Below are 12,500 nucleotides of genomic sequence, written 5' to 3'. Positions count from 1 at the left end.
CACACACACACACACACACACACACACACACACACACACACACACAGACACACACACACACACACACACACACGCACAATATTTGTCTCTTGACCTTGTTGTTTCGGAGTTCGTTTGCTCTGCTCATTCTGATCTCACACTTTTAAGTCGCTCTGGATAAGAGTGCTGCTAAATGTCTAAATTGTGAAATGTTTAATTAGAGATTGAGGGGACATTGAGCTTTATTTATTTTATTTTGTTATTTCTGTACGCTCGTTTTTGTGTTCCCACGTGACTAGACAAGCGCTGCTATGTGAAGGCATTTACAAATCCTTTTTGCATTGTACAGTGGTCTCCCTCCTCGTCTATTTGCTAGACATCTTGTTAGGCTTTCACTGTCATCACACCGTTCCATTTTACAATACAGTGACAGAGCCTCCCTCTCTACAGCAGCAGTGGTTCACAACATGTTTTTCCTTGGAGCACACTCTTCTTAGCTCTGACCCCCCCTCCCCCCCACCACACACAGACACACACATAGTTATCATCTGACAAATAGTGAAAATAGCCAACATACAAGCTCACGGCGCATTGTGAGCTTGCGCTATTTTTTGCTATTTTTAAAACTTTTTAAATATATATATTTTTAATTTAAAAAAGTTGCATACTTTTTTACAATAATAGCTAATGGCATGCCCTAAATAGGGATGACAGGTTGACTATGGATAAAGCAAGTTATGAAGCAAGTTATGATTCTGTGCAACATAAAATTCTGGACTACCTCTAAACAGACATGGTTCTGTGATCTTTGGCGCCCCTTCCAAGGGGGACCCAGACCCCAGGTTGGGAAACACTGCATCTACAGCGTTTAATCTGTGTTGGAATGTCCCCAAACATTCTGTGCTACTCTGGAACCCCTTGTTCCGTGACTCGTGAATGTCTCTCAAGCCACGTCCACACCAATGATTCGCAACGCAACAAGATGCAACTGCAACCACTTGCAACGGAATCCCCAAACTCTACCAGCCCTGCAACGGGTCAATTCAGACCGCTATATAGCAACTCATCATCATCGGAGTGGACTGGGCTTGGGCTCTACACTTAAAAACAGAACACATCGCACTCTGACTGCAGCTATTTTCAGCATGCACCTCCATTTTACGACAAAGTACAGTATGTATCAGGCTTAACAGAGAAGGTTCCTCCACAACTATCTGACATTTGACTGCTGTGATAAAAAAAAAAAAAGGTTTGACCATGAAGTTTGACAGCTGAGAAGTTCCTTACCGCAGAAATTCCTGGACAGTCCTGACTCCTTGTTGTTTACCATGTAATTCCTGGACGCTCTTCACTCCTTGTTTCCCATATAAAGAAGCTGTGGGGGAGAAGAAGTAGAAAAAGAGGAATTGGGTCTTGTTATCTCAAAATGAACCCAACCGGGCAGCCATATATCTAGAGCCATGGACAACATGCACAAGAGAGGAAAGCTGGTGCATGGAAGAAGGAACGCTTGGAGAAAGAGAGAGAGAGGGAGAAAGAGAGGGAGAGGGAGAGATAGAGAGAGAGAGGTGACATCCCTCTTCTTTTTGGATTGCGTCAAGTCAGACTCATCCTCTCTTGGGCCGGTGTCAAAGGAGAGACCGGTCCGCGAGCTATATTAGGCAAGTTTCTAAAAGCTCTCTCTCTCTCTCTCTCTCTCTCTCTCTCTCTCTCTCTCTCTCTCTCTCTCTCTCTCTCTCTCTCTCTCTCTCTCCTGAGGGGGTGTTTGTCTTTGGACAGAGGCCTAATGTCTCTCATTCTCTTCAATGTTGTGACTCCTCCATTTGAGGCTGGCGTGTTGTCAGGGAACAAGTGCGTGTGTGTGTGTGTGTGTGTGTGTGTGTGTGTGTGTGTGTGTGTGTGTGTGTGTGTGTGTGTGTGTGTGTGTGTGTGTGTGTGTGTGTGTGTGTGTGTGTGTGTGTGTGTGTGTGTGTGTGTGTGTCTGTCTGTGTGTCTGTCTGTGTGTGTGTGTGCACACGTGAGTGTGTGCGTGCGTGCGCGTGCGTGCGTGTGTGCGTGCGTGCGACCCTCTCTCTCTCTGTCTCATACACACCTTGTAGTATATTGTTTTGTGAAACCTTTTCTGTTCAAAAGCCACATTCAAGACCACCCAAGGCCATTTGACCTAATGCTAACCCCTTAAAAAGGTAAATCACCCAAACATTGCATTAGCGTGAGGACAGGCTGCTAGCTGTATGTGTCTCATTCCCTGCGTTCATTGGTTTCGTCGTGTTCCTCTCTTCGCTGTCCCATCGTAGCTCACCTTTATGTGCGCTGTCATCTCTGTTATGTAACAGCTTGACGATGCAAAGGTAATAGACTGACCAGTGGTTCTCAAACTTTTTTCATGTCAAGGACCCCCACATTGTTATGTATTTGTACGCAGACCCCCAACTGACAAGATGTTTTGCCAAGAACACAATTTGTGTTGCTAGAATGTTTTGAAAATATTCCAGATATTTCAACAAAAAAACTATTTTAAATATCGAAGGACAGAACTGCAAGCTCACAACACATTGCAATGTGACAAATCGTTGAAACATTTTAAAGGAATAGTTCACCCCAAAATGTGCTTTTTTTCTATCAATTAGTCACCTTGAATCCATGTTTGTTTTTCTCCACATGAATTCAAGGCTTCGTGGGATGAGTAATTCATAGAATAGTTTTTGGGTCAACTATTGCTTTAACAACACAAATCTTGTATGGGGGTCCCTGGCACAAAATCCTTTCAGATGGAGGTCTGTGACCAAATACATCTTAATTGGGGGGGGGGGTCATTGACATGAACATGTTTTGAGTAGCATTGGTTCTCAAAGAGAGGAGGGGGCCCAGACAGGGGGGCTGGTCAGTGTCTCCTCATAATGTTTGGATTCAGTCCCTGGCCGAGTTTTAACGGGACATCATACTCTGTTCCTCGTCCACACTTAACTTGTCTGTCTGTAGGAGAGACAATCAACCCTTGCTTCTCTATATCTTTCTATATCTTTCTCTAAATGTCACGTGGGGGGGGGAGAAGTACATAATATCGATAGGCTCTATGCACAGCAGCCATATTGGAAAGAAAGGGGTCATCCCTATGTTCCCCAGGTTAGGGTTAGGGTTTGTGTGTGTTAAGTGTAAGTGGGGGCCTCTTCCTTACTTCTTTCACAGGTGTGACCAATTATACTAATTAAGGCTCTGTTCCATTATACTAATTAAGGCTTTGTTCCACTCTAGTCAAACAGAGTCGATGCGATGTAATGCGAGAGTGTGGTCTAGCCAACACCAACTCGGGACTCCTGGATCGCTGCCCTCCACACTCTCCTATATAGCATCAGGGTCTTGAGCTCTACAGTGTTGTTAGCTAAGCTGTCGCGCCGCAGTGCATCTACGTAGGTGGTGCGCTTCTTGCCTTTCCTGGCTTTGCCCTGGGTTGGCTCCCATAGTGTCAGTTCGTTTGCCTCTAGTTCTGGGTGCCTGACGCAGTAGCGCTCGCGAGAGTGTGCACGTGCGTGTGACGTAGCACTCCACTAGTTAAAAAATCCACAGTAGCCTACACCACTGGAGGCAGGGTTAGGGTTAAGGTTGTTTGTGAGGTTATAGGTTAGGGTTTAGGCATATAACCCTGCTACACCAGTTGTAGCAGAGTTCCCTACACCAGTTGTGCGTATCGTGAGGGGCGTGGTGAGTAGTGTGAAGCGCGAGCATGCGCTCCCAAAAACTGAAGAAGTAGATCAGACAAGACCCGGTGTTACATATTTGAGTTCTATATAAGGGTTTTATTTATTGTATTCACTGTTGCATTGGTATGCACCCTGACATGCATTCATCCAGCTCAGGTCCTGCTGTGGAGGAGACCTGGCTGCCACTGATTGGCTAGGCACCTTCAATCAGACTGGACCAATCACTGAAGAAGGCCTCCTATTTAAGAGCTGTCAGCAGCTGACGGCTTTGTCAGTGTGTGGCATGCTGGCCATGATGTTACACACTGTCCATGGAGAAGGTGCTCAGGAGATGTTTGGTCTAAATGTGGTGTCCAAAAGTTTGGTAACACCACGTCCTTAACATGCACCCTCCTTGAATTATTGAACCCGCTCATGTCCTGTTTTTGTACATCCTGTTTGTGAAATGTTGAACTTGCTAAGAATGTTAAAATGATGAATACATTTCAGGGCAGCCTTCGGTTTGACTTGATTCCTCCACAATACATCTCTGTTGTGATTTTTGCCTATAGAGCTACCGGCGCCAGTTTCTTGTACAAAGCCAACTTTTGATATAGTTTAGAGTAGAGTTCCCTTGTAATTTTCATTTGGTGTAGATAAGGTTAGTAAGGGGTTTAAAAGTAAGTATAGGTTTAGCTTGGTTTATTTGGTTATTGCTTTGTGCCGGGGCTTATTTTCTGTGTATGTCTAAGGTTAAATTCATGTCTTGAAAATTGTCTATTTGTAAATTGTAAAATGTAAAAATTAATTTCAAACCTAAAAAGAAACCAAAAGAAGGTCATTCAATAAAACTACATTTCACGCCAACCTTATGTCACGGTCCTTCATTCCCTAGACCAAAGGATCGTAACACCCGGCCAAAACAACTCTGCCAATCGGGCTCTATGATCTATATCAGATAAATGTCCACCGACGTGTGTGACTTGTGACACAGGTGAGCTTATAGGTCTGCTATTCGACACCATCATATGATGGAGCATAACTTTGTTGTGGAGGAAAACCGGTCAGCTGACTGACTGAATTACCCTTAAAGAAAAACTAAGGATTCACATAAAGCTATACTGCATACTTTGTCGTAGGACACAAAGCCCTGTGAGCTCTCCTGAAAGCATGGCCTTAAATCACCCCACTGTGTCACACACTGTGCCTTTAAACCACGTGATGGACTGATCTCTATAAACACACTGCTGTCTGTCTGTCTGTCTGTCTGTCTGTGTGTGTGCCTGCGTGTGTGTGTATATAGTCTACAGGTCGGGGTGTTAAAAGCTTTTAGTGTGATGTTGTTTGAGTGACTGTAGAAGCTATTTGCTGATTAGCATTGATAGCATTATGTCACCAATGCATGCACAATATGAATAGAACCATGACACTGTTAATGGCTCAGGGTAGGTTAACCAAATGTATCGAAGACGGACAGTGCCCTCATACTTGTCTAACTACTCCACAGTGAGTGACACCCACAGCCACAACACCAGATCCCGTACCCCCCAAATTTTGCACAAACATTCATCTCTCTTCCTTTAAATCCCTGCTGAAAAAGCAATTTTATAGATTAGGTTTCAGTGCTAACTCCTACTAATTTCAGTCATCATGTTGATTGTTGAATGTCTCTTTGTTCCTTCTTGTTTTTTGTTGCTTTTGTGTACCTTGCCTTGTGTAAAGCAATTTGTAAAACAATTTTGAAAGATGCTATATAAATAAAGTTGTATTATAGTATTCTACTACTCTGTGGAAGGCCCTGACATCATCCATTAAATGATGTGAATCACTGGTTTCTTTCAAAACTGGCCTGAAATATATCAGAAAGCTGGAGATTTCCCAGGTTTTTTTTTCCTCCTCTTTAAATATAGCTATTTATATTTGTATACTAATGTGTTAATATTCTATGCTCTGTTGATGAATTGAATATACGACCACAATGGCCCCGATTCATAACGAGGGTCGTAAATATGGGGTAAATAAAGTTCGTAAAGGCCGGTCGTATTTTGGTAGTCACAAACGGACGTGCAATTCCCAAAGGGGTTCGTATATCACAGAGACGTGCGTACAACCAGTGCGTATGACCAGGTGTGATGATTACTCTGGAAGGCTGCGTCCAACAGCATCCAACTTTAACGTCACCGTGCTGAACCGTGCTAAACAGCGTTGCCATGTCCGCTTATTATAAGCGAATTTGGGCTTATTTTTCTGTAAAGTTGCTTGTAAATATTGGTAGCTGTGGGGACCGCGGTTTTTTGGGCTTGTTTCTAAAGTGTAGTTGGTTATTTGGGCTTGCTTCACAATTTTAACCGGTGGTTCTCAAATATTTTTATGACATGGACCCTCAAGTTAATATGTAGGCTAATTTATCCCTATAAGCCCCATCTGAAATGTTTTGTGCCAGCTGGAGGCAGATTTGTGTTGTTAGAATGTTTAAAAAATCTTCCAAATATTGCACATTTTATTACAAGATTTATTTTAAATATAGCAGATCTACAAGCTCACAACGGTTTAATTAAAGTGCTTATAATGGCCTAAGTGCCAGTTGCTTCTTTTGGGCTTGTTTTCCTAGACCTGGTTGCTTATTTCTCTCACAACATCTGGCAACGCTGATGAAAGTTTGAAGTTCAACTCCGCCTCGTCTAAAGATAACAGATGCGGCTTCGCATCGCCTTGACAGCTTACTGTTCTGTCTGGAAGCGGATCACGTAATAAATGCTCTCATGTGTAATGAGAATAAATAAGTTTACAAGGTTTAACCCCATTACCAAATAAAAGGCTAATAAAACGTGGAAAGGATATATATAAGCCTTTTCTAATGAACATTGCGGACTTTTACCAAGGTAAAAAGATGATGAAATCCAGCATACAAGTGGAACGCTGCTATCCGATTATGGACCAGAGCTTATTGATTACTTATTGATTAAATTAGTGCATTTTTGATTAATATATCACTGTCCTACGTCGGAATGGGGAATATTAGATCTGTTGTGTGTGGTGTTCATGTGATCAAAATACAGTAGAGTAGCCTACAGTAGACTATTAGCCTACAAATTAATACTGCAGCACGGACAGAGGTGCGTCAGTCCCTCCGCAGTTTCATTAAGGCATCATAGCCTATTTTCATTATTACATGACACTTTGGCTGAAATGGCCCGCTGGCAAACACACTGAGGGACGGGGACCTAATAATTCAACTCTAAATGCAACTGATAGCCTAGAAAATAAATAAAAAGCGGTGGAATCTACATCATGTCTATATGATGCATAGGCCTACTGTAGGCTACAAGCAATATATAGTTTGACTTTTTTTTTTTTTTTTTTTATATATATATGTGTTGACAAATGTTGGGCATATATATATTTTATTTGAGGTTTGCCACTGTTGTAATTGATTTTGACATGAAGAATAAAGCATTCTAAAGACATACGCACATTTCAGCCCTGGTAAGACAGCCTCAGGGCTGACCTGAGAACGTGCGCACCTGACGCACAAAACACAGACCAAAAAACTTTTATGAATCCGACTGCAGGTGTAGGATTTGTCCTAAATGCCGGTAGGTACAAAATATGGTCGTAAATCCCTTTATGAATCGGGGCCAATGTCCCCAGGACTTCTTTCTGTTATCGTTTTAGCCTAAATATTTGACTGTACCTCTGTGCAGTTTACATCATTGCAGCTGCAGAGTTTCTAATGATCTATTAATTTAACAATTTGGTTCTTGCTCTGGACCTTTTAAGTCAACTTTAGATGTGAAAGCCACCTTAATCTACTCTTGAGTATTAAAATGAAGAGTATCACAGTATGAATTGAAGTTGATGTGTTTACCTTCAACACCCAACACCAAGTCATCTTCACTGCTGAGGTTCCTCCTTAGAGGCGCTGTAGACACACACACACACACACACACACACACACACACACACACACACACACACACACACACACACACACACACACACACACACACACACACACACACACACACACACACACACACACACACACCATTATCTATCTATCTATTTTTTATTTTAGTTTTTCTAACCAATACAGATCACATCAGAAATAGTATATCCATATTGTATATATACAATATGGATACTAGCTTCCCAACATGTACACAAACCATGTACAAGCAGGGAAATAAATACAATTAAAAAACTGAAAAAAACAACAAAACATCTATCTAACGAGTGTTTTGCCTAAATTGTCCATTCAGTCAGTGAACATCAGTCAAAAAAACTAAAAAAAAAAGAGCGTACAAAGGCTGTTTTGGTGACATTAAAAACAAAGTGGTTTGTGGGAGGTTAAGTATAGGATAGAAGATTTATTAGAAGATTCAGGGGTAGATGGGGGAGAGAGAGAGAGAGAGAGAGAGACAGAGACAGAGAGAGAGAGAGAAGCAAAGCAGTGAGTTAGTGTTTCCATGGATATGTGCAGGGTGGTGATTTGCATGTTGTTTGAATGGGTGGCCTCAGTGTGTGTGTGTGTTTGTGTGGGGGGGGGGTACACAATGTCCTCTCTAATAAACAACATGGTGATCGCTGATGTCATTAGTATATGATCATATATGGGCATACCCCCTTTTGTGCCCTTATATGGATCTGACTGATTTATTTGCGCCTGATGCCATGACGACACATTGAGGTTAGACAACACACTCCATATTTGGGCGTAGCAGCATTGGGAAATCCTTATATGGTTATGGCTGAGTCATATGAGTGTGACCGTGACGCTGTGGTCCGCCGGAATTTTAATGAAAGGTCTCAGGTCTCTATCTCAGGTACTACTAATACACACAGTTACTTAAAGTAATACCATTTACTTCAGTTAAAGCTTAAAATAATCCAACTTTACCTTAATGGAAACAAAACGGTGAATCGCTAAGAACCGGAATCGATAGTGACCGAAATGACCAAACGATACCCATATCTATAGTCAATAGTGACTATTGACACAAAACAATGTGCCAAGAATGCCACACCTGCTCAATTATCATGACAACTATTTGATCTACAAGCCCTCAGGATAAAAAACACATTTAAACCCCACAATCTGATCTACAAGCCCTCAGGATGAAATCACACATTTAAACCACATAATCTGATCTATACGCCCCTCAGCAGTGGAAAATAACTACATTTACTCAAGTACTGTACAATGTTGAGGTACTTTTACTTTGCTTGAGTATGTCAATTTTGCAATACTTTTTACATCTACTCCACAGGCTAACATTGTTCTTTTTACTCCTCTACAGTTATATGAACACTTGAGTTACTTTAAAGTTACTTTCTAGATTAAGATTATTATTACAAACATATGTTCAATTTTCCCTACTTTATACTTCCATTTGTCATAAATCTATTAAAATAAAGGCATTTTTTGCTCTTTTACTCAAGACAAATGTTGAATACAGGCATTGTATTTGTAACAGAGTGTATCTACATAGTGGTATTGCTACTTTTACTTAAGTAAAAAATCCCCGGGCCCTCAGGATGAAAACAGTCATTCTACACTCCATTCCAATCATTCTTCGACTTCTGGCTACACTGTTTCTGTTTGTTTGTTTGTTTGTCTGTTTTTCCCCTCTGGTTTAGAGCCAACAATGTTGTACTTAATTACTTAACAACGCGTTGCAATGCCACGTGTTGTGACTTGTGAGCTTGTACATCTGCCATTTGTAAAATAGGGCTTAATTTATTCATATATGTTTTATAATAATCATCTAAATCTACACAGTAACTAACTAAAGCTGTCAAATAATTGTAGTGGTGTAAAAAGTACACATGTTATCCTCTGAGATGTAATGGAGTAGAAGTATAAAGTATTGAAAAATGAAAATACTCGAGTAAAGAAAAGTGCCTCAAAATTGTACTTAAGTACAGTACGTGAGTAAATCTACTTAATTACCTTACACCACTGGCGGCTAAATACATTTGTGATCTTGTGCTACATCATGAACCATGCAGACCTGTCAGGTCATCATGGGACAGGTCTGCTTTCTTTCTTTTGCAACTATGAATCCTTTTTCTTAGAAATAATTGTATTGAATCCTTTTTTGATTAATCAGATAATCAATTTGCTCAGGTGGTAGAGCGGCCGCTTGGGAAACGTAAGGTTTCCGGTTCGATCCCGGACTCCTCCTGAGTCAGTGTCGAAGTGTCCTTGAGCAAGACACTGAACCCCTAACTGCTCCCGATGAGCAGGTTGGTGCCTTGCATTGGTTTCCTCCGCTGTGAATGTGTGAATGTAATGCACATTGTAAAGCGCTTTGGATAAAGGGCACTAAATAAATGCACCATTTGCTTTCAAATATTTATATACCAACAAATCAATGATCCTTTATGTTTCTATGTCAGTGGGGCTCAAACCTTTGTCAAGGACCCCCAAAATGATATGAACTGTATTTGGTCGCCGGCCGCCCATAAAAATATGTTGTTCCAGGGACCCCCAGAAGCAAAGATTTGAGTTCAAGATATTCGCTTGAAAAAATATCTATATTCAAATATTTGCAAAAAAAAGAATCTCGATTTTTCAAAATAACCAAAGTATAAAATAATGGTTGTAGCTAAAAATCTAAAATGACACAGATGCGTTCCCGGATTGAATGGGTTAAGCCCTATTTTATACATTGTTGCACGATGCGATGGGTTGTGAGCTTATAGATCTGGGGATGCTAGAGTTCAAGTGGTTACAAAACGAAGGAAAGCATTTTCAGATAAGCATAAATTCCACTCACCGTCAAAGTCAAACAAGGGACTCATAAAATCACCGCTTTCAGCGAAGTTGGCAAAAAATTACGACGTGATAACAGATCAAAGAAAGGTGTGTTTTGAAGGTGGACGCAGCATTTCAATAGGACACATACATACCTGCATGGTGCTCTGTGCTGGGAGGCAGGGAGTGTTTTGCATTGTCTCTGTCAACACACACACACACACACACACACACACACACACACACACACACACACACACACACACACACACACACACACACACACACACACACACACACACACAAAAGTGCATCTTCATTAGAGGGAGGGACATCAGGAAGACACACACACACACACACACACACACACACACACACACACACACACACACACATTACACACACACACTCGCACGCACGCACGCACTCGCACGCACGCACGCACGCACGCACGCACGCACGCACGCACGCACGCACGCACGCACGCACGCACGCACACACACACACACACACACACACACACACACACACACACACACACACACACACACACACACACACACACACACACACACACACACACACACACACACAGCTGACAAAAGGATGAAACAGAAAAGCTTAAGAGCTTATTTCCATTGTGGCCATTTGCGTGCAAATGAATGTAAACTGGTTCCATGTGTCTACTCTCAGAGTTACAGACATGTAAGGGTCCGTTCGGTTCAGAACCCTCAATCGTTTAGCTTGGGGACAACCCTGGAGCCCCTCAAGGATCCCTGGGGGTCCCCGGACCACACCTTGAGTTCATCAGCTTGTGATGACCCCACCGTTTGTTTTTAGACACATATAGCAGCTAGAGCAGGGGTGGGCAGCATTTATTTATTTTCCGTAGAGTAAGTGAGTGGAGGGCCGCACATTAGACAACTGAAACGTGACTTGAAATAGTGCTGATTAAAGTAAAAACTGCATTAATTTGGTAGACATGGCAGCATGTGTGCGGGAGAGAGAGAGAGAAAGAGAGGGGGTGATGGGGTGGCCATGACGTACCCAGTTCCATAGGAAGGGGGTTCTAAATATCGGTTTCCCTATAACACACACACACACACACACACACACACACACACACACACACACACACACACACACACACACACACACACACACACACACACACACACACACACACACACAAACATGCAATAGATACTCACTCAGTGAGGGTTGTGGTCAGCCACTCTGTGACACTGTCACGTCCTGCACTTCCTGTGTGAAAATAACAATGACACGTGACACAAGTCTCAGTTATTGCGAACGCGGAAGGAGTGGAGCTTACTATGTCACGTGCTTGGGTTGTGTGTGTGTGTGTCTCTGTCCGTCTGTGTTCATGTCTCATTGGCTCGCGCCCCCATGTGACTCGAAACTCCGTGCTGAAATGCCAGCAGCTGCACTGCCTGTATACAGCCTCCAGAGTGCGGCAGAGTGCACTACTACAGTGTGGTTGAAATATAGCAGCCACAGTCAATCTGCGTTCGCTTCCAGCGTTCGCGCGCCTTACTTGTACTATGTAATACGACAGTGTCGCCTGGTGAAAAGAGCTGATCTACATGTTAACAAGCTGATAGCTTTGTACTGTAGTTTGGTGTTTCTCAAAGTGGGGTCCGGGGACCCCAGGGGTCCTTGAGGGGGTTCCAGGGGGTTCCAGGGGGTCCCCAGCTATAAATGAGGAACAGTTTAATCCTCTATTTTATACCTCAGCAATCAAGACCGAGAACACCATTCAAAACCGAATAGAACATGGCGTCCGCTTTCATTGAGTTCAATGGAAAAGTGCTGCCAATGTTACAGTATACTCGGTTCCTCAAGCTGTAACACGTCGCAATGTGGTTGCGACGCGTTGTATTTTGAAAACCTTTAGAAAAGCATTAACAACCCAAATCTTCTCTTATGCGGGTCCATGGCACTAAATATTTTCAGATGGGGGTCCACGGCCAAATACATATTAATGTATTTGATATAAAAACCTGTCTGTCTGTCTGTCTGTCTGTCTGTCTGTCTGTCTGTCTGTCTGTCTGTCTGTCTGT

General features: G+C 42.4%; 2 protein-coding genes across 2 annotated transcripts in view; one reads left to right on the top strand and one right to left on the bottom strand.

Annotated features, from left to right (window-relative positions):
• The window catches only part of mtss1 (MTSS I-BAR domain containing 1), a 745,180-nt gene that overhangs the window by 673,507 nt on the left and 59,173 nt on the right, over positions 1–12,500 (top strand). The window lies entirely within an intron of this gene.
• The window catches only part of itprid1 (ITPR interacting domain containing 1), a 48,089-nt gene that overhangs the window by 34,181 nt on the left and 1,408 nt on the right, over positions 1–12,500 (bottom strand). The window contains exons 3-6 of the mRNA XM_080423615.1: positions 11,631–11,682; positions 10,575–10,621; positions 7,528–7,581; positions 1,267–1,354 (exon numbers count right to left, since the gene is read on the bottom strand). Of these exons, the coding sequence (XP_080279741.1) occupies positions 1,267–1,354; positions 7,528–7,581; positions 10,575–10,621; positions 11,631–11,682 (241 nt within the window). The remainder of the gene's footprint in view (positions 1–1,266; positions 1,355–7,527; positions 7,582–10,574; positions 10,622–11,630; positions 11,683–12,500) is intronic.

The sequence above is a fragment of the Gymnoscopelus braueri genome (assembly GCF_963280865.1).
Source record: "Gymnoscopelus braueri genome assembly, chromosome: 3".
Classification (NCBI taxonomy): Eukaryota; Metazoa; Chordata; class Actinopteri; order Myctophiformes; family Myctophidae; genus Gymnoscopelus; species Gymnoscopelus braueri.
Note: the sequence above shows the minus strand (reverse complement) of the source record. Positions and strands in the feature narration are given on the sequence as shown.